Below are 23144 nucleotides of genomic sequence, written 5' to 3'. Positions count from 1 at the left end.
AAGAGTGTGGGCAAGGGCGGCGTTAGCGGGTCGCAGGTGAAAGCACAGCGCGCAAACTCACGAAAATGCTTTGAAGCAACAGTAAAATAAGTGCCGTTGCCGTTGCTGCTGCTGCTGCTGCCGAATTTGGGGCAGACAGCGGCCGGAGCCGGGTAGCTTTGTCCTGTTGCTTGTGGCAAGATTTTGCCACACAAGCAACGAGGCAGCGTTCGACGTCAGCACCACCATCAACCAACACCACCACCAGCGATGAATATGTACATAGCTATGTATAATATATATGTATATATATAATATATATATACAATACACACAAAACAGAGTTGTAGAAAAGTGTGCCAGGCGTGGGAGCGAGATAGCATTGGCCAAAGGGCAGCGCGATAGCAAAAAGCTTCTGAAAAGCGTTACAAGTAACAGCAGGCAGCAGAAGGGCTGGAGCGCGAAGAGAGCAAGAGCAAGAGCCAGCGAGCGAACGCGAGAGAAAGAGAGTGAGAGAGAGTGGAAGAGGTGGCATGTGGATAGCTGCAAGCAGGCAACACCAGCAACATCAGCAACAGCAACAGCAGCAACAGCTTCGTCGCTGCTGAACTTCGTTAGCTGCTTTCAGTTTTACTTTTGAGCTGCTCGCGTACGGACGTTACGCGTTTAGCTTAACGATCCAATAAAATATAATACAAGAAAGAAAAAAAAAACATACACACACGTGCACAGACACACACACTCACACACACACACACACACAGAGAGAGAGAAAGACACACGCCTATAAACATTAAGCTGAAGAAGCTTGTTCGCCACTTTCGCGTCTGGCTCGAATCTCATTACTCTCTATGCACTAGTTCACTGGCTCTGGCTCTGGCAATGGCAACGATAACAACAACGGCAGCAACGGCAATAACAACAGCAACAACAACAGCAACAACAACAGTAACGACAACAACAGCGACAGCGACAGCAGCAGCAACAGCTTTGCTTCGAAGCGTCAACATGCCAAATTATTTATAAAACGCAGCCAAAGCAGAAGCAACTGGTAAATAAGCAACACTCAGACACTCAAACAGTCAGTCAGTCAGTCAGTCAGTCAGCTAGCTAGCAGCGAAGCTAGGCATGGCCAAGTGAATGTGAAAGCGAGTACTCGCACTTTTTTTTCTTGTTATTGTGGCTGCAACCGCAACGTTTTGCTACGATATTACTCATACGCAGCGTTGTATGCGGATATAAAAGCAAAGGAAAGAAACCGCAAAACAAATCTGATACCCAACGCAGAGCAACCACAACAACAAGCATTCAGACAGACAGATTATAAAGTACATACTTTATATACACACGCACATACGCACACATCAACAAACACACACACACACACACAGAACAACACTCTTGGAGCGAAATACAAATATATATTTTACGCGCGCTTGTGTAAACGTTAAAAGCTTCACAGCTTTGGGGCCGACAAAATGGTGCAAACAACTGCAGGTACGTTATCGAAATATTCATTTATACATTTTATGCTTATCAAACCCATTACTATGTAGTACCATATACCATATATAAGTAAGATATTCAAGCAGCACACGAAATGATGATCAAATCACATAAATAAAAGTCTGAATTGATTGCCTTTTGATTCAATTCAAATGCAATTGAATTTGCAATTTCAAAAGCCTTTGAATTTCGATGCAATTTGCTTAAACTAAACAAACTTAACATTTAACAACAATTGACAAGCAAACACATTACAATTTTGTGAGCAATGTTTAAGTGATCACAAAGATTGATCAAACCGTAAAGATTTGATTGATCAAAGTAAAAGATCGATCAAATCGCATAAACCAAAGTCTGAATTGAATGGCTTTTGATTAAATTCCTTCGCAATTGCGATGACAATTTCAACATTAATTTAATTTTTGTGAAATTTGAAATAATTGGCAAAAACAAATACATTACTTTGTACTCTTGAAGTAAGTACAAAGATTGATCAAATCGCATAAACCAAAGTCTGTCTGAATTGAATGCCTTTTGATTAATTTCATTTCTATTTCAACTTTAACAATAATTGGCGAACAAACTTATTTCTATATCGTATATAAGTAGTATATTTAAGCGGTAAATCACATAAGCCAAAATCTGAATAGAATATCTTCATTTATGTATTTTGATTGAAAATCTATTGCAATTCAATTTGATGACTTTCGCCTTAAACGTTAAACAATAATTGGTAATTATTATGGCTGATTTAAATAAGCAGCTTTGTCATCATTATACGCAGCATCAATTATAATTCGCCCCCCAAAACTACAAAATGCAATAATAATGCTGAGCACTCTGAGCACTGAGCATTACTTTTCAAGCTTGTTTGCAGCTGCAACAAATACTTAGTAGCATTAGCAGCAGCAACAGCAGCAACAGCAGCAGCAGCAGAAGAAGAAGAAGCAGCAGAAAGTGCAACAACAGCTGCAGCATAAGCTGCTTAAAACTTTATTGCTGCGTTTGTGTGCAGTTAAGCTAAGCTTGCTTCCTTGCTTCCTTGCTTCCTCGTTCGTTGGCTGCCTACAGTCGCGTCCTCCACATTGAGCATGGCTGCGAAACCTACACAGTTTTTGCATTTTACTGCTGCTGCTTCTGCTGTTGCAAATTAATTGAGCTACACACAGAGTGAAAAGCTATTCGTGTGCTGTGCATTAGCATTGGATTTGATTGAAGTGTGACGGCTGCCCTTGACTTACAAGCTGCAAATCCCCCTCGCTCTGAACTCGTAACACGTTTTTATGAATGAACAAAAGCCAATTCAGAGAGAGAGAGTGGAAGAGAGAGACGAAAGCCAAGCCAAATGCTGTCTGTCGTGGGCGTTTGTTTATGTTGCCACTAAACTTGTACATACAAAGCATATGTATGTATGTAGGCGTTTGCGTTTTCGTTTGCGGCTGATCTCGCAAACGCTGTGGCAGACTGGCAGGCAGCTAAGAGCTGGGAAGCTGCAGTTAGTCAGTTAGCCAACTAAGCTGACGGACTCGAGATACAACACGCCAGCTCTCCAACAACAGCACAAATGCCTGTCAATGGCAGAGCACAATGGCACAATGGCACAAATGCACGATTCGCACACGCAAGCACCGCTTAATGATGGTCAATGTCGATGTGGAAATGGAAACGAGAGATGAGATGCGATGCGAGTCAGCAGCAGTCAGCACGCATTGCAAATAGTATTCTTAAGTCTTAGCTAACAACAGTCTGTTGTGTGTGTGTGTGTGGGTTGGAGTAGGGCAGCAGCAGTAGAGACAGGGGCAGGAGTTGCAGACTTGGCTAATGCGGGTTTCATGTGATCAACATACGCATTGCATACTTTCAGGCGCACCGAGTAAATGCCTTTGGCACGTTTTCCAACTGCGTGCGTGTCTGTCTCTGTGTGTCTACCTAACAGCCCATAAAAAGCTTCGCTTTCAAAATATGCTCTCGCATTGTCAACGCGTGTCAAACTCACATGTCACACTCGCTCCACCTCTCCTCTGTTCTTAAACATTAAAGCTCTGGCATGCATTTAAAATGAAAAAAGAAATAATACTAAAATAAAGTCGAAATTCAGCGTCTGGCTATCATTAGTTTAAAACTCATTTGACAGCTGTCAACTCGAGACTGCAATGATGAGTTAGTAATGAACATTTATCACAAGCGATGCTAATAGTGATTTATGTTATGTACTCTGCTTTGCATTCACCTTTGAGATTGAGATGGGGTTAGATCAAAATCAAAATGTGAAATACACCTTTGGTAATCGATGCCATAACAACTGAGGTTAGCAGGAAATGTCATTCAATACAGCGATGATGATTTATTTTTAGCATTTACTTGAAATGCAATTACATGTTGCGATTGCCAACGACAAACATCGAACGTCGAACGTCTAACGTTGAATGTGCAATGTCAACGCCAACGCAAATGCCAATCGCCAATCTGAGCCAATCGTGTAATTGCAATCACAAATATTGTCGTCGAAACAATCTTGTGAAATTGCACAAACTATTTCCAGTTGAATTTCCACCCTTCACACAGTTTGACCTACGAACTTCAATTAACAAGAAACAAAAACATTTTGCAATATGCCATATAAATGCACATCCATTTACATTAAGAGCTAGGATCAAGAAATGCAATCCACGCACACACACACACACGCACACACAGATTGCAATATGTTCTCTGATTGCAAATTACGTATACAGTTGCCAATGTGTAAATGAACATGGAATTGCAAATTAATATGGAATTTGCAATGCGGAATTTCTGCGTTGGTGTATTGTTTCTGTGTATGTATGTGTGTGATTTAATGGAACGACAGCAAAAGAGGCCAAAAGAGTTAACGTTCAATCTGGGGAATGTTTGCAGCAGTTACAGCTACAGCAGCAGCAGCAGCTGTCAACAAACCAGCAACAAAAACTATCAAAAGAAAATAGCTAAAATTCCAGCCCCCAAATGTAGGCAACATTTTTCTTGAAGCTAGAAGCTTATGCAGTTTGTGACTGGAGCAAACACGATTCCTATGAGCTCATGTTAACAAATACACAGTCATTTATATATATATATATATATATGTATATATATATGTATATGTGTTTGTATGTACCTTCTTAATACAATATGTATCATACATTTGACTCTAATTAATGTGCGAAATGCGCACACATTTGTACATATGAGACACACAGTCAGCAATTTTCATGCGGGCTTTGTTACTGCGGCTGCTGTCGCTGCTGATAACATTTTATTCCCCTCTCTCTTTTATTTTTTTGGGGTGGGGAGGGGGGTGGTGGAGAAGCTCATTTGGCAACGCATAAAGCTGTTGTAAGAACAATAACGATAGCAACAACATTACTAGGACACAGCAAGGGAAACGTTTGGGAAGGGAAAAGCAACAGATGTCTGATGCCACATAGAGTCGACCCGCAGAACAAAAAAACAAAAACAACAACAACAACAAAAACAAAAACCTCGAACTCAAATCCCGTAGTCGCATCTAATTAAGTGTTTATCTTAATTCGCTACAAATAATTGTCAGTTCGATGAAACTCACGTCGCATACTTAAGATGCTGCTGCTGCTGTTGTTGAGGATGTGGATGCGTTGGATAATAAACACAGTTACTCTATAGGCTAGACACACTCACTTATTAACGGCAATGGAATCCATATTTTATGCGCGTAAACATAAATGGATTTTTATGTGCCTTTTACACTGCTCAAAAGCTGCACAGCGTGAAAATAAAATGCCGCCTTGCTCCTTAGCTAATTAATTGTTTTTGTATCTATTCAATATGGCAACGAATTTTAAGCAACATTTTTATATTTAAGAAATACTTTTGAATCTGGAACTTCGTTGTTTTGGCTGACAATTTGGTATATTTGACACTCTATGGTATTTTTTTGAATGTAGTACTATGTTATGTAAATAACTTGATTGAAAATGAGAATGGTTTGAAAACTTTTCGATTTTAAGATTGAAAACTCTTGCTTTCAAATTCATAAATATTGTTCTTAAAACAAGAATTACATACATTTTGAAAATGCGAATGTTGTAATTGGCTTCCTCTAAAATTAGAATCAAGTTTCTGACGTTGTTGCTGTTAACTCAGTAAGCAGAGATGCCACAAATCATCCCGGGTTCAAGTCTAGTCGGTTTATAGAAATATTATAAATAACATTGAAAAAAGTTAAATTTTCACATCACATATTATAGTTAGTCAAGATTTTATGATTGATTTTAGCACGTTTTTATCTGTGAATTATTTTGAATTAGCGACAATGCAGTCATGATTTTAAGTAGTTCATAAGTCTTATACTATATGCCTTACATGCCAGTTAAACAAGTGAGTTGTCAGCATTAAAACAGCTGAGTCTACGATCCATTTAGTTGTCATCTTATGTGTAACCAGCTGAACAAAAAAAATGAAATACATTCCATCAAGATTGGTAATCTGTTGTTATACTATCTGAACTAAGAAGTGAAGTAAATTCCATCAAGATTGCTTGCATATTAAACGAACTCTTAGTATAAAATAGCGTATTTTTATTTATCAAAGCTAAAGCAATCTCATTTGCTCTCTACTTTCTCTTTACTTTCTTTTTTGTTAATATAGCTAAGGGTTCTACTGATTGATATGCCGACAACTTATTCTTTTTACTTAATTAATTTGTTTTAATTTTTATCTTTTTTTTATCGACCTAACAACAAAGAGTATATGAGTAATTCTCTAAAGTTATCTAAAGTGAAATTGATATACCAAAATATATTTTTATATTAAATAAAGATGAATCTTAAAGCTCTTGCTTAGCACTTTAATTAGAGCTAAGAATTATTCTGGAATTATTTTTCTGTTTTAAGATAATTGCTAAATTGAACAAATTCATACGAGAGACAACAAATAAATGAATTCATATATTTTAACGTAAAATATATTTAACCCAAAGCTTTAAGAATAACTTTTATGTTATGTTTTTTTACTGTGAGTAGTGTCTCACCCGACCTTTTTCGCCATATATTATATAATTGAGTTATCCCTTAAGTAGTTTTTTTTAGTGAAATTTTGTAAGCAAAAGCTTATTCCAATATGTTGCTATTTTTAATTACACGCTCAATTTAAAAGTGGTATCTTATATGCAATTTAATATAAAATAAACGTAGCTTAACTAGTTAGAATTTAAGCAGAATTCCAGCAGTTTGTTAGGTTAATAAATTCGACGTTTTATTTTGGTGCTGCAACGACTTAAATCTTTGATACATTAAGTTGACATTGAATTTGCTCGCAGTGCATTTGTGCGTTGCCCTTCCCAGCAGCCAACTGCGAGCTGCGAGCTGCGAGCTGCGAGCAGTGAGCCGTCAGCAAGCCAAAGCCAAAGCCAAGTCGAGCAGGGTCATGACATTCAAGGGTCAAATCATTTTACGACGACGACAGCCCGAAATAAAAACAAAATTCAAAGCAACAACAACAACAACGGCAATGACAACAACAAGAGCAACAGGCAGCAAGCAGAAGGCGATGAGAGAAAATAGATGGAATGTGGCTTGTGTAACGTGCATTCAGATAGAAATATGCGGGTTTATTTTAAAATTGACGCGGATAACCGTAATTAAAGTCCTCTCCACGGGAACCTGACATCATGTTGAGCCATCAATTTGGCATTTGCGGTCGAGGAATCCTAATGAATTTACGATGATTGCAAATTAAATGCCCATTAAAAGTACAGCAAATGCCAATTGCCAATTGCCAATTGCCGATTGCGAACGAAATGCGCAATTTGATGCAATCGTTGAGAGAATCGCACAAAAATCTGGTAAATCGGTAAATCTGTAGCACGCAGCTTGCGGCTTTTAAAGCACTTGCCACACACATTCCAACCAAATATATATTGTATATAATATTGTGTGTTCATCTTGTGGGCATTTGCTCTTGGGATTCCATTCCATTCCATTTCTATTAACCAAATGGAAAACTGGTCAACTTTGTTGTTGCTCTTGCTGTTGCTGTTGCTGTTGCTGCTTTCTCTTGGCATCCATTGGGATGCCGATGCCGATGCTGATGCCGTTTGACTTGAATGAGATGTGAGACACAGAGATTTGAAATGTTTTGCGTTTGAACTTGCGACAAATTGACTTTATGGTATTTTATTGTAGCATGGCTTCAAAGTGCTCTTGCAAACAACTATTTGCCATAAATTTAATAAAGCTTTTAAAGCGTTAATGCTTCAACAGATTGCAGCAACGATTTTATGAAAACAAGCTAAAGTTCTTGCAAATGAGTCATCTTCGATTAGATAAATGGTTCCACATAAATTCATAAACAGCATTAAGCAAATAGTGCGTGGGATGTGCCTAATCAATCGAACAGATTTAGCTGAAAGATTTCTCACCTAAGCTATAAGTTAAGAAAAAGTTATAATATCAAGGTTATGTTTTTTGCAAGAAGAATTGTGTTCAAAAACTGCGTCTAGAACACGAAAATCTTAAAGCTAGAAAACACATCTTGATTTTAAGAAACTTTGATATAAGACCCAAGTTCTTATTAGTAAAAGGAAAAAATCTTTTTAATCTCAATCTTTTAATTCTTGAAGTAAGATTTTAATCTTAAAATAAGATGTTTTCAATTTTAATGTGCAAATTTAGCATAATAATTTTAATTTAAGATTTTTCTACCTAAAAATCCTATTTGAAGATTTTTGCAATCTAAAAATCTTATTTCAAGATTGTTTTATTATTGAAGATCGAAAAAAATCTTAAAACAATATTTTTCAATCTTGATTTCCTTCTCTAGTGTAGTTTTAAAGCCAAAAATCTTATTATAAGCCCAAAAAATTTTACACTATATTTTAAACTTCTTTATTTTTAGTATTAATTTTATATTTTTACTGTTTTATTATTTAATTAGCGCATTCAGTTATTCAGTTCAGTTAATCACTCTGACTTGTTAAGTTCTATGAAGGAAAACACTCATGGCTATTTAAAAAGATTATAGGAATTTCGATATTATTGCAGAATTTTGTAACCGACATATGTAAATCATATATTTTTGGTTTTATTTAGAGAATTTTGTATTCTTTAGACCTATGTTCTTAATTTTAACAATTTGTTCTTAAAGTAATCGAAAGTAACACGATTCATTCAGTTACTGCTTGAATGCGATATCAATCGAACAGCTTTAGATAAAAGATTTCTTATTTAAATCGTACCCAAAAAAGTTGTAAATCAGCGAAACAAGTTTTTCTCGCATGCGATATCATTTCGAATTAAAAATTTATCAAGCTACTGTTTCACAAGCTAAGCGACGAGTGTCATCTACATTACATGTGTTTGCATTCGTTTGATGTGCAAACAGGAGAGAGAGGCAAATAAACAAATGAAAGAACCGCATGTCAAATAGCAGAATGTAGTAGCAGAAAATACTACTCGGGGAAAATGTAACAAAAGTGTGATCTCTGCACTTTGTGTTTGTATTTGCAATCTATTTCATTTCCCATCGCTCGGTCTCGGTCTCGGTCTCGGTCTTGCTCTCTTTGTGTTGGTTCTTTCTTTTTTTGCTGTATAAATTAAGTTGTTCAAACTTTGTCCTTTGGCTGCCCTCAAGCATTTTACTGCTGTGCATTTAAATACTAATTACTTGCCCTACTAAAAAAATATATATATAAAGAGAGAGAGAGAGGGAGAGAGAGAGAGAGCAATGTGTGGCAAATGTGTGAATGGTGGAACAAAGAAGATGCAATTAAACAGCAGTTCAGCACTTCAGCACTTCAGACACTCTCGCTCCACGATGTTCTGTTCACGGCAAGTGACGCCACCCGGCTAGACGCTCCAGACAACAGCATGTTGCATTCGTGGCATTCGTTTACGCATTTTATTTCACCATGTGGCGACTGCCTGCCATTTGCCATCTGCCTCCCGCCTCCCGCCTCCCCTCTCTTTAGCCACACTCTGCCGGCCAGACGGGCAGCGAGTTGTCGCCAAAAGCGACACCCAACTGGGTGCAACAGCTGCTTCAGTCTACACACACACAGACACACAAGGGGCATGTGTACATACATATATACTACATATTTATTATGTGCTTGCAAATGTATGCAAAATGTTGACCGTTTAGCATTAAGTAAATATCTCTCTCTCTTTCTCTCTCGCTCTTGCTTTCGCTCAAAGTAACTTGCTCGAAAGAATGTCAAAGTGCTAAGGAAGACAAAAAAAAAATAAAGGAAAACTGCGTGACATTTCATTTAGTATTTGGCAGAGATTCTTTTCATTAAAAATGCGAGCAAGATTAAGAAGAAGGCGAGGCGAGACGGAGTCGGAGGCGAACCCAGCTCAGACCCTACTCTTGGACGGACGCTGCCTGACAACCTGTCCGCCAATTATAACTATCTTTCATCGTCACATCCTTGGCACACACACACACATACACATACACATTGGCTCACATTTCCATGTGGCAATGGCAAAGCATTAATGAAAATGAAATTATACGTAGCCGGAAGCCATCATGAATTTTGAGTGCAAATGCCATTAGCATTCGCGAAGGATGCGACGGACAGCAAACTCGCTTCTTGCTGACCAACAGCAGCAACAGCGGCAGCAAAACTAGGCAAGGAGAAGGTCGGTCGGGGTCTGAGGGGTCAGGCGGGTCACACGGGGCGTATGTTTTAATTTCATGTAGCGCGTTGATGGCTACCAGGGGAGGCTGTCAACACATGTTGAACATATTGAGTTTCCAAACGCGCAACGAGCAAAAACGGGGCGCGACGCAACAATGGACGCCGCCGGACAATAAGGCGGGCCACAGTCACAGCCAGCGACCAGAGCTAGAGCGAAGTTTTGGAGCAAAGTCGTCGTCGTCGTCGCCAGGTCAGGTCGTGGCTGTGATTTGGTTTTACGGCCCCGCGGGGTTTTTGCCGTTGCGTTGCGTTCGCATTTTATGAGATTCGCGTGGCACACACACACACACACACACACATATATAGAGAGTTAATGTTTACTCGTACTCACTCACATACAGATGGCGTCGACTTCAAGGAGCGGCTCATTGCGAGCGTCAAGAAGGAGGTGAAACAACTAATGGAGGAGGCGGTCACCAAGAAGTACGTTCATGAGGAGAGCAGCTCGGTGACCTCGCTCTGTGCCGCCGTCGAGGCATGCCTCAGTCAGGGGCTGCGGCGACGTGCTCTCGGCTTGTTCAAGACATCATCGACCACCGCATTGTTGCATAAGATTGCCAAAACATGCGCCGAGGCGGAGCACATTAGCAAAATGGTACAGGAGATCGAGTCGAATGATCCCAATAAGCGTTCGTCCTCGAGCAGCGACAGCTTCAATCGACCACCGATGCTCAAGAAGGGCAGCAGCAATTCAATGTCCACAGCCACAGCGACGACATCATCGACAGTGACCAGTTCAGCTTCCGCTTCGGCATCGATCTCGGTCTCCATCAGCGCCAGCAATTCCAGCATGTCGTTGGCCAATATGAAGTGAGTGATGCAGCATTTCATCTTAAATATTCCATCATAAGCATCTTCATTCTATTTTATTTTTTACTTTATTTTCTATTATGTTATTATGACATATATAATATATATATATTATTTTTTTAAATCTAACTTTGTTTTATTTTAACATTACTTGATTTGGTTTAAGTTCATCTTATTTTATTTCATTTTATATTATTTTAATTTAACTTTATTATTTTATTTATTTTTGTTTAATCATTTAATAATGTTATATAATTATTACTTGAAATGAGTAGTAGAATATTTGATCTACAAAATCAATTCTTTTCATTTATTAATCGCGTATGTCGTTAGTACTGCTAAATGTTCACAACTATATATAAACTGATTGTTAATTAATTCTCAATACCTTTGCAGATATCTGTGGATACGCTTGGCTCTCTACGAGAAACGTTTGACCAAAATCATCGAATATTTGGTTAGCAATGCTCAGAGCTACTACGACCGCGATTCCCTTGTTGCTGATCCCGATTATGGCTCCATTCTCAGCTCTCTGCTCGTGGGTCCTTGTGCTCTGGAGTTCACACGCGCCAAGACAGCCGATCACTACTGGACAGATCCGCATGCCGATGAGCTGGTGAGTCCGAAAAATATGCAAGGCTCTGCATCTGATAGTGAAAATATAACTTCTGTTTATGGCTTTAATTTTAGTGAATATTATGTATGAAAAACGAAGTTATATATGTAAAATTACATTATACAACTTGTATAGCATTGCTTATACATAGGTAGTAATAAGAATGAATCTTATAAACAAAATAAAAATTTTATCTTAAGGTCAGCTGAAAAAAAACGCAATTTGAAAATATTAATTTCTCTCAAAATTTAAGTAGCTTAGCAGCCAGCTTAGAATAGGATTATTAAACGAAAAAAAGATTGTTTGCAGTCGCATATGTCGTAAATGGTGTAAAATTAAAGCTCCTACTATATATGGAACTATCTTAGAGCACTTTTGTATCATAAATAACTACAAACTATGTGTAATATATAAATAATATTAAGTAAGCACAGCAATTTTATTTAAAGGTTAATTTCAAGTTATAAATGATGCGTTTACTAAAAGCTTTGGTGAATATTTGACTGTGTTGTTAAGATGCTAGTTTTAGCTAATTCAGATTCTCCAGTTACAGAAATCTACAAATTTCCTTTTATTCTTTTTGATATAAACTTAGAGGCCCTTAACTCTATTTGCGTGATGTTAGGTTACTATATTTTGTATTCAGATTTATATTTAGATTATATTTAAGATCTATATTAAAATATAAATTACAAAAAATGCTGGAATGGTATTAATTTGTTGCCTTTGCATTTTCCAGGTACAACGACATCGCATCAGCTGTCGTCGATCATCATCGACTTGTTCGCGACCAGCTATCATAAATTTCAAGCGCAGCTTGAACACCAGCTCTGACGATGCCAGCAGCTGTTCGTTCAAATCGATTGCGTCGGCCAGCGTGGCCAAGGACTATGTGGAGTCGCTGCATCAGAATGCAAAGGCCACACTGCTCTATGGCAAGAACAATGTGCATGTCCTGCCCAAGGATGTTGCCGAACTGATGCCCGGCTATCTCAGTCTGCATCAACACATTCAAACGTTGACCATCAAATGGACACCAAATCAACTGATGAATGGCTACAACGAGGCCGAGGAGGAGGAAATCGACAAGGAAGCCTTCTGGGCATATGCACTCAACATCAACGTCGATGAAATCGTCTATGTGCATTGCCATCAGAGTCGCGGCGAGGACAGCGGCGGCACTGTCATCCTCGTCGGTCAGGATGGCGTTCAACGTCCTCCGATACACTTCCCCGAAGGCGGACACATGCAGCAGTTTCTCAGCTGCCTGGAGACGGGTCTGTTGCCGCATGGCCAGCTGGATCCTCCGCTGTGGTCACAACGGGGCATTGGCAAGATGTTTCTCTGGCCCAAGAGCATGCGTCGACGCATTCTGCCCTCGGTCATGGAGTCTGTGGATGAGACACCCATTGATTATGTATTTCGCATTGTCAGCAAGAGTCGACACGAAGAGTTTGGTAAGTTTTCCTATTTACTTTTCGATTTATAATAAATCACATAAAGACCATAAGTCGAATTGAATGCAACCGAATTCTTAAGTGCTTTGATAGCAAACATATTGACAAATTACATAAAGCGAAAGAAAAGGGCATATAGTTAGAACTCTACTTATGCGAAAGCATAAAGAAATCGATATGTACTATAAATTTGTAGTCTAAAAATAAGTGTGCCTAATTTGCTAGAGTTTTTTTATAAAGAAATTATTTCACTTTTCTGGGCTCTTCAAAAGATGAAAATTCATTTAAAAAATCGTAAATTAAGGTTTAATTTATTTTAGTCCTCTGTCTGTTACTAAGCAGATTTATTAAAAAAATTATAGTGTAGTTAGAGTTCTAAATGCATTTTCTTAAGAAAGAATTTTTTATATCGCTTTTTATATATTTTATTTCAAGTTATTGTGCACATCTAGAGAATATCTAAATGACCAATTTCCACTCCTTATTGCTATTAATCTTAAATGTTCGATTCTGTATAATTACTCCAAAGCAAGTTACACTGTCCAGGAGGTCGGAACAAGAAATTTCAATTTCAATGAGAGTTAAGACGAACGACGGGGCTTAAAAGTCAGGCGCCATCGTGGCAGGAGGAACAAGGATAAGGTCCTTGTCCTACTTTAAAGCAGGAGAAAAGAAGGAAATAGCAATGCGTGATATGCTATGCCAAGGAACGTTTATTAAATTGTAAAATGCAGATGACCTAAAGAAAGCATGTAATCGGGTGCTTAAAATGTATATGTTCCCACTAGGGACCCTTTAGCTTAGGTTTGATTTAGGCAGTGAATTTGGGTGAACTTGTATTAGAGAATCAGTTAATGAAATAAATGCATTTGTTAATACTTATTGTTATATTGATTTCTTCTTTCCTATCCATAGCTGCAACACATTCGATTCTGGACTTTGTTCGCAGCACGCCAAGACGCGCTCAACTGAGCAGCTGCTCCACCACGGGCAGCAGCGATTGCTCCAACAAGAGCTTGTCCATCGATCAGTATCCGCTGGAATCGCCATTGCTGCAACAGCACAACCAGAGCACCAGCATCGAGATGGTCTGCTCCACAATGCGTCGTCAGATCATCTCGCGGGCCTTCTATGGCTGGCTCGCCTATTGTCGGCATCTTTCCACAGTGCGCACTCACTTATCGGGACTTGTGCATGGACGCATAACACCGGAGAGTAAGTTTGGCAATTGTTTAAGAGTAGATCAGTTGATGTGTCTACTTTATTTGGATAGTTGCATACAATTGCATTCTTATTTCGTTATTTGTATAATAAACAAACAAGAGAGAAGCAGGCGAGAATTCTCAAAATAAGCTGAATTATCAATTACTCATATTCAAAGAGTACAACAAATATTTCTGTATTATTCTAATGAGTAGAATTTTCCCTAAAAGAACTTCTTCTATTTGCTTTATATAATAGATACGATGAAACAGTTTAGTTTACAGAAATGTTAACTTCAAATAACAGATTTGTTAAATTGCATTGTTAATATCTGTTCCCCAACAAAATTATAGACTTTCAGCTGGAATCAATTCTCACCACAGATTCCTTTGAAATCAACTATAAGATATTGTTTTGCTTTCACAATTTCCTTCGGTTAACCCCAAATCTTCGTTGCGTATTGTTCTTCCAGTGAAAACCGATGAGGAAGGTCTGACCAAGGAGCGCTGGGAGCAGCTAAATGCGGATGGCATGCTAACGAACTCGACAGAGTTCTATCGCCTCATCTATTTTGGTGGCGTTCAGCCGGAGCTGCGCAAAGATGTCTGGCCATATCTGCTGGGACACTATGCGTTTGGCACCACGCAGGAGGAGCGACAGAAGCAGGACGAGACGTGCAAGCATTACTACGAGACCACAATGAGTGAATGGCTGGCGGTGGATGCCATTGTGCAGCAGCGGGAGAAGGAGAAGACGGCACGAGCGGTGGCCAAGCTCAGCTCGGGCAGCAACAGCGGCAATGAGCGCACTGTGCGTGCCGCTGATCTCGAGGCTGGCGGCGAACTGGAGAACGAAGTCTTTGAGGATATTTCGGATATTTCCGATCCAGGCGATCTGGAGTTTGATGACGAGCAGCGACAGCAGCAGCAACAGCAACAGCAAAGCCAGGAGGCATCTTCAGCGGTCAGCGCTACGCATCTGAGTGTTAAGCCGATACCACGAGCAATGAAAACGAGCACAGACTCCGGACATGTGGACGAAGGACTCGATGAGCTCGATGAGGAGGAGGAGGAGGAGGAAGACGAAGAAGAGTTTGCAAAGAAGCCAGAGGAAAAACAGCAGTCCGCAGACGAAGCTGCTGCACTCGATTCAAAAGCAGTGTTCGAGAAGGAACCACAACCACAACAACAACAACAACAGCCAAGCTGTTCAACTTCGACGGCATCCTCGTATGAAACGGTTGGCGGTGCCCCACAACCGAGTGAGTCTCGTGGCGTGCTCAGTCCGGAGTTTCTAAGCGCCGATGATCTGCAGGCTCAGTTACCTCATGACGAGGACACTGTGAAGTTAACACAGCAGGCAGCTGTCATCATAACGAACGCTTCTGTAGACATTGCCAGCTGGGAGCGCACTACGAAAACAGATGGCGATAATCAAATGCCGCCACTTACCGAGCAATTGGAGAGCACCGGAAGTGCAGGCAATATGGATGCACTACAGCAGCCAAAGTCTGCCTGCGCCTCGCCGGCCAGCTCAAATGGAGGTGTATATAGCGTAAGTTTTCCTCCCATATTATGCGCTTAGCATTCGCTGTGACAAGCATCACTTTATTTCCCGACAGAGTGAACTGCTGGAACAGTTCGGTTTGAATCTGCATCGCATTGAGAAGGATGTGCAGCGTTGCGATCGCAACTATTGGTACTTTGCCAACGAGAATCTGGACAAGCTGCGCAATGTGATATCCACATACGTGTGGGAGCACCTTGACATTGGCTACATGCAGGGCATGTGCGATCTGGTTGCTCCACTTCTGGTTATCTTCGACGATGAGTCGCTCAGCTACAGCTGCTTCTGCAAGCTCATGGAGCGCATGATCGAGAACTTTCCCAGCGGCGGTGCGATGGACATGCACTTTGCCAACATGCGGTAAGTAAATGGAAATCACTTACAGATTACAGACTAGAGGATCATCATTATCATACTCTTCTTTGAACGCAGTTCCCTCATTCAAATACTCGACTCGGAGATGTACGATTTGATGGACTCGAATGGCGACTACACGCACTTCTACTTCTGTTACCGCTGGTTCCTCTTGGACTTTAAACGCGAGCTCATCTATGACGATGTCTTTGCCACCTGGGAGGTCATCTGGGCGGCCAAGCACATTGCATCCGGACATTTTGTGCTCTTCCTGGCGCTGGCGCTGCTCGAAACCTATCGCGACATCATCTTGTCCAACAGCATGGACTTTACCGATGTCATCAAGTTCTTCAATGGTATGTCATGATCTATATCACATTTGTGCTTTTAACTGATACTAATATAATGTTTAAATCCTTTTTAGAAATGGCCGAGCGACACAATGCTCAGGCGGTCCTTCAGCTGGCTCGGAGTCTAGTGTTGCAGCTGCAAATGATCATTGAGAACAAGTAGATCTAGTTGAGGAAAGAATCCTATATAGTGTATAGAATGTGTAGATGCATCCAAATATTGTAGACATACTATAGACACTTTATCTTTGTTTGCCAAAACTCCCTGACAGCCACAGATTCCCCATCAAGAGGCACAAATCCGAACTGTAACTGTAACTGTAACTGTAACTGTAACTGTAACTGTAACTGTAACTGTAACTGTAACTGTAACTGTAACTGTAACTGTAACTGTAACTGTAACTGTAACTGTAACTGTAACTGTAACTGTAACTGTAACTGTAACTGTAACTGTAACTGTAACTGTAACTGTAACTGTAACTGTAACTGTAACTGTAACTGTAACTGTAACTGTAACTGTAACTGTAACTGTAACTGTAACTGTAACTGTAACTGTAACTGTAACTGTAACTGTAACTGTAACTGTAACTGTAACTGTAACTGTAACTGTAACTGTAACTGTAACTGTAACTGTAACTGTAACTGTAACTGTAACTGTAACTGTAACTGTAACTGTAACTGTAACTGTAACTGTAACTGTAACTGTAACTGTAACTGTAACTGTAACTGTAACTGTAACTGTAACTGTAACTGTAACTGTAACTGTAACTGTAACTGTAACTGTAACTGTAACTGTAACTGTAACTGTAACTGTAACTGTAACTGTAACTGTAACTGTAACTGTAACTGTAACTGTAACTGTAACTGTAACTGTAACTGTAACTGTAACTGTAACTGTAACTGTAACTGTAACTGTAACTGTAACTGTAACTGTAACTGTAACTGTAACTGTAACTGTAACTGTAACTGTAACTGTAACTGTAACTGTAACTGTAACTGTAACTGTAACTGTAACTGTAACTGTAACTGTAACTGTAACTGTAACTGTAACTGTAACTGTAACTGTAACTGTAACTGTAACTGTAACTGTAACTGTAACTGTAACTGTAACTGTAACTGTAACTGTAACTGTAACTGTAACTGTAACTGAATTATTCCTCAATGTTATGTACGTAAATTATCGTTAAATGTTATACCCATATCCCCAAACCAATTGAAAACAGGGGCTGAAAACGTAAAAGACTATAAAGTAAATCTAATTCTAATACACTGTAAAAAGAAATCAGCATTTCCAAATATTTCAGATCGTATTTATCAATCTACAAGTTAGAAAGACGTGTGTAATTTTTTTTTTGTAAATCCAAACTAAAAACAATCACAGAAATTGATGTAAGAAATTAGAGTGCAATTTAATTACAATAATATACAATGTGCAACTCAATACATACATATATATGTATATATATCTATATTTAAATATATGTACACACAAAGTTGCGGATAGTTGGAAGAAAATGAATATATTTATATATATATAATCAAAGTCATTCTGTCAAAGAATTCAAATGGAAATTATGTACCAAGTGGAAAACTGACTGCAAACATCAGTTAATATTAAGTACCTTATATTATACATATATGAATATTGTTATGTATTAAACAGAACGAAGGATTGAGATAGAGACCATAAATCGATTTGCCAAAAAGCGAAATAATGTTAATAAGAGCAACTGTTAATCAATATACATAGTTTTAATGGTATCTTTTCGGCTTTTATCATATTATAATCTTATTATTTTCATCTTATATGTCCTCTTGAATATGCACATTCACAAACCTAAGTTTGTATATTAATTATGTATTATGTATGTATATCTCAACTGTATTTGCTTATATTATAAATATGAAAATATTTGAGAGATTTTAATTAACCAGAACAAATGAAATATGATGAATTTCTAAATGTTGGATTCTTAGATAAGATAAACGATCCCACACAAGCAGAAGCTATATAATTTCAATTGAAATTTGAAGCCTTGTCACTAACTGCTTAGTAGCGCCATCTATGTTTCGTTGGCGATGAGTGTTTAAATTAGTGCAGCACAGCAATACAAGATTTTATGGCATACTTTTAGGAGCAAAAATTGCTGCCACCTATTAAGCAAGTAACTTGCTGTTTCTTTGCTTGCTGCTCATTTATGTTCGCCTGGTATTTCACCTACTGACTTGGAACTTTTTCACCGTTTGCGGCTGCTTTAAGAGGTCAAGAACAGCAGCAGAAGACGGCAAAAACTGCCCACTCAGCAAATGAACTACTAGGAGAACATAAATTAGCAGCAAGTATAACTACAGTACGTCACCTACTAAATTAGTGGCACCATCCATTTGGACGCCAATTTAAAATTTAAAAGTAACCGACAAAATGAAAAAATCCGTTAAAATTCAAACATTTTTTTGTATACATTGTGTCTCGGCCATTTGAAGAACGATCGGGATGTCCTTTGGCGCAAGGATTTCTCTTATGAAAACAAGTTAATTGACGTACTTAAAAGAACGAAAGTTCTTACAGGACTCGAAATAAAAGGACTTTTTTGAAAACTGAAAATTACGTATATCTCGGCCATTTTCGCTCTAAGCCTTTCAATCCTGTGTCAATCGAAGTCATTTGATGAGAGCTATCGTCGTGCCAAAGGACATTGAAAACGTCCTTCCTGAGTTATCCTGAAATTTCAGATTTTCGCTGGTTTCCTTTGACACCCAGAATGAAAAATTAAAAGTGCTAGAACTGAGATGATGTTACATATTTCTTGATGCCAATCGAGGGAGTTCGTCCTTGTGATCCTAGTAATGCAACTCCTTTGAAATTGTGGCGTATTTTGAATATGCACCCCTAAAAGTATGCAATACGAGTTTAAAACTCAACATTTTAAGTTGGTGCTGCAAAAAAAGGTTATTTGTAGCATACTTTGAGGCTGAAATTTAAATCGTCATTGCCCCACTCAGCACAAGTTAAGTGACTTTCTGTATTTCTGCTTGCTGTTCACTTCTGTTTGCCTAGTATTTCACCAGCTGACTTACCGTTAATGACGTCTTAAAGTGGCCAACATCTGTCGTGTGTTCTTGCATTGAAGACTTAAATTAGCGCCTTAAAAAATTAAATATGCATTTTTGCAGCGGCCTTTGCGCATCATTTGTTTTTTTTTTGTCATATCTTGTAATAGTACTGTTGACAGTAAAATCGGTTCATTTATTAATGTGTAAAAAGCTTGACACTGGAAAAAGACCTTTAAATGTCAAACTCTAAACGCCGCACTTACATAGCTTAGTTCTGAAGGTAAGTACGTAAGTTAGATACATTAGAAAATATAAAAAAAAAGATAAGAAAGATATCCTCAAGAGCTGTGATACTTGCATTACAGACTACACAAAAAATAGCTGTGACAGCAGCAAGTGAAAAAGGTACTTTCACCTCATTTAAATTGCAAAATTTGTTTTCATTCATTACTATTTATATTATTACTATATATGCATGTACACAGTTTATTATCCGGCCAATAATATCGCTTAATCGTTTACCTCACTTTCGGACTAATCTCAATAATCAGGCAATGAATGACGGACGGCGCGAGTAAAAGTTCTGTTTCCATGGGTTTGTTTTTGGAATACATCAGCTGATCCGGCTCATATAAAAATCGAGCGATATACAAATTGAAACCGAGCAATGCAATGGCATAAACAAACGTCCCCATATCAGTAAGTCATACGATAACCGGTTAGAACCTGGTTTCCTGAGCTGATTTGCCATTGCTATCTTAGCTGGTATGTCCGATACTAGTCCATATATTATATACGAAAATATACATAGTCAACAGCTTGTACATTTGTTTTCTTATTTTTAGTTTTATTTGTATTTCGCGGTCATACGAAGCCAGATTAATTTATTGTGGTATAAAAGGCAGGGGTAGCAATGGATTTGATTGACTTCTTAATTCGAACTCAAAAATGGCGTCACATTTGGCCGGTTTACTTGGTCTAAGCAATGATGAGGACAACGTTGTTCCATTTACGCCGAAGAAAGGATTGCGTGGTAAGGTTTCAATTCAAATATGCTGCTGTGAAAGGTCAAAAGTTCAAGTGGAAAGTGTTTTTACAAAGATTGTGTTATCTATAATAGACTGCAGTTTTATTAATGTGGTAAATTGATTCCCCATTGTAAAGAGATCGTCATGGTATGTAATGTTTATACATATGCATGGATTGTGATAACCATGTTGATCATGCACTTGTAAATTCTTTTGTGTTAAGTGCAGAAATATGTAGGACAGTGAGAAAAATTTATGATTTTATGGGAAATATTTTCAAAGTGCAAGTTCCATGGAAGTATTTATTAAATAATGAATAATAAACTGTAATAAAAAAAGTATTATTTCATGGGAAATATTATTGACGTTTATAGGACATCTCAGCATTTTATTTTAATTAATTTAATTTACTTAAAAAATCTCAATTTCAAGTGAAGAATTTCCTATTTCCCATTCAAAATGCATCTATACACTAAATATATTTCAAATTTAAAGCCAAGTAAAGTATTTATTGAACAATTATTTGAATTTTATTTTACACAAGAAAGTTTTAATTTTAACCAAAGAAAAAAGTGCTTAAATCGAATTCAATATCGAAATGCAGCTATACTTGCATACGTATACTTAATATAAAATGTATATATGATTAAATTTATTGCAGTGTGTTGTTGATTTTTCATACTTATTGTAAATTGTCTTTATTTGCAAATCAGTCAAAGACTGAACAAACAACAACGTTAACCCACTAAATCTGATAAACTTACCCATATTGCGTAGTCTGAATTTTCATTCATATTTTCAAAGCTTCACAAAACGGGAAAGCTTTATCAACTACGGTACACACAGGAAATAAGTTTAATTAAATGAAACATTTGTTCGCATCGCCTTCAATTAGTTGCCGCAATTGTTTGCCATCCGCCGAGGGTTAAACGTAGTGACCACAGCAAAGCTCTCATCCATTCGATAAGCAACTCGCTCACTCTCTGCAAAAAAATATATTCTTCTCATCCGCTCAGTGGAAAAGCTTTTGTAGCTTTCCTCTTCTTACTCGCGAACAGTTGAGTTTAGTCGTTAGCGAGCGGTGCTTGTAGCAAGTGTTTAGCGTTAGGTGAGTGTCGGCAGATCGATCAATCGATCGATCAGTAAAGTTGCGTGAACTTTGGACCATTTGTTTTGTTTACATGCTTTCGGATTTGAAGCATACTTAAACTCTGCTTGCACTTTTGTAGGTACTCGTAGGCAGGTGGCAAATCTGGATGTTGAAAAGATGTCTTCGCTGCGCTTCTATTATGATCTAATGTCACAGCCCTCGCGGGCATTGTTTATCATATTTCGGTTAAGCGGCATGCAGTATGAGGATTGTGTTGTTCAACTTCGGAATGGTAGGTTGAACTTTTGGGTTAATCTAATCGATACGCATTATCTGCATAATACGACTTTGCACTTTGGCACTCTCGCACTCTCGGTGAACAGGTGAACATCTGACAGATGAGTTCAAGCACAACATTAATCGGTTTCAGCGTGTACCCTGCATCAATGACAATGGCTACAAGCTGGCCGAAAGTGTTGCCATCTTGCGGTATCTCAGTGCCAAAGGCAAGATCCCCGAGCATCTGTATCCCAAGTACTTTGTGGATCAGGGACGTGTCGATGAGTTCCTCGAGTGGCAGCACAACACGATCCGTGTGACTTGTGCCCTCTACTTCCGTACGGTCTGGCTTGATCCATTGCTGACCGGACGCGCACCCACAGAGGCGAAGATCGAGACATTACGCATTCTTATGGAACGCAATCTCGATATCATCGAAGAGGTTTGGCTGGCCAAAAGTGAATTCCTAACGGGCTCTTCGCTCACAGTAGCCGACATATTTGCTGCTTGCGAAATTGAACAGACACGTAAGTTAGATCTGCAATATTCTAATAGCTGTATTCATTTAATAATACAATTTCGATTAGGCATGGCCGACTACGATGTACGTATCAAGTATCCGAAGATACGTGCGTGGCTGAAACGCGTTCGACAATCCTGCAATCCCCACTATGATACGGCTCATCATTTTGTTTATAAGATATCGGGCACCGGACCACAAGCCAAGCTTTAAATGCATTTAAATAACATAATTTTCGTTTTGTAAATATCGTATTATACATATCATCGTTATGGTTAAGTTATTTCATCGTTAAAGCGTAGCAAATAAATGTACAAATGATTGGATACTTATTTTTGGAAAACAATATTTCCTTGGTTTTGGAGATATTACTGAATTTACTTGTGTATGTAAGGGATTTATTTTTGTGTGTGTCTTTAGTCGTATTAGATATTCTAATACAAGAATATTTATTTAAAAGATATGTAGTTAATTACTAAATAAATTTTTGCCATTTGAAGTTTAGGAAATAATATTGAAGAACAAATTTTTTCAAACTAATTTTGGTTTCCTACAAAAATACATTTTTAGATTCAGTTAGGGAGTTGAACGTTTGAGGAAATAAACACTATTCAATGCAATAATGTCCTATTAT

The 23144-nt window shown here is 38.3% G+C and overlaps 2 protein-coding genes across 3 annotated transcripts; both read left to right on the top strand.

Annotated features, from left to right (window-relative positions):
• The first annotated feature begins 287 nt into the window (after positions 1-287).
• On the top strand, positions 288-16918 carry LOC133847614 (small G protein signaling modulator 1). The gene is made up of 9 exons (XM_062282774.1): positions 288-1476; positions 10525-10993; positions 11390-11609; positions 12349-13066; positions 13982-14281; positions 14742-15823; positions 15891-16195; positions 16268-16545; positions 16614-16918. Exons 1-9 carry the CDS (start codon positions 1458-1460, stop codon positions 16700-16702), a joined length of 3480 nt encoding a protein of 1159 aa, XP_062138758.1. The 5' UTR covers positions 288-1457; the 3' UTR covers positions 16703-16918.
• Positions 16919-20506: 3588 nt separating this feature from the next.
• LOC133847044 (glutathione S-transferase theta-1) lies at positions 20507-22836 on the top strand. Of its 2 annotated transcripts, none has more exons than XM_062281793.1 (4): positions 20507-20626; positions 21851-22003; positions 22095-22517; positions 22578-22836. In XM_062281793.1, exons 1-4 carry the CDS (start codon positions 20542-20544, stop codon positions 22721-22723), a joined length of 807 nt encoding a protein of 268 aa, XP_062137777.1. In that variant the 5' UTR covers positions 20507-20541; the 3' UTR covers positions 22724-22836. The 2 variants fall into 2 exon arrangements, with proteins under 2 accessions (XP_062137777.1, XP_062137778.1); XM_062281794.1 differs by lacking the exon at positions 20507-20626 and adding an exon at positions 21610-21729.
• Positions 22837-23144: the final 308 nt, after the last annotated feature.

The sequence above is a fragment of the Drosophila sulfurigaster genome, chromosome X, assembly GCF_023558435.1.
Source record: "Drosophila sulfurigaster albostrigata strain 15112-1811.04 chromosome X, ASM2355843v2, whole genome shotgun sequence".
Taxonomy (NCBI): Eukaryota; Metazoa; Arthropoda; class Insecta; order Diptera; family Drosophilidae; genus Drosophila; species Drosophila sulfurigaster.
This window is presented reverse-complemented; position numbering and strand designations above follow the sequence as displayed.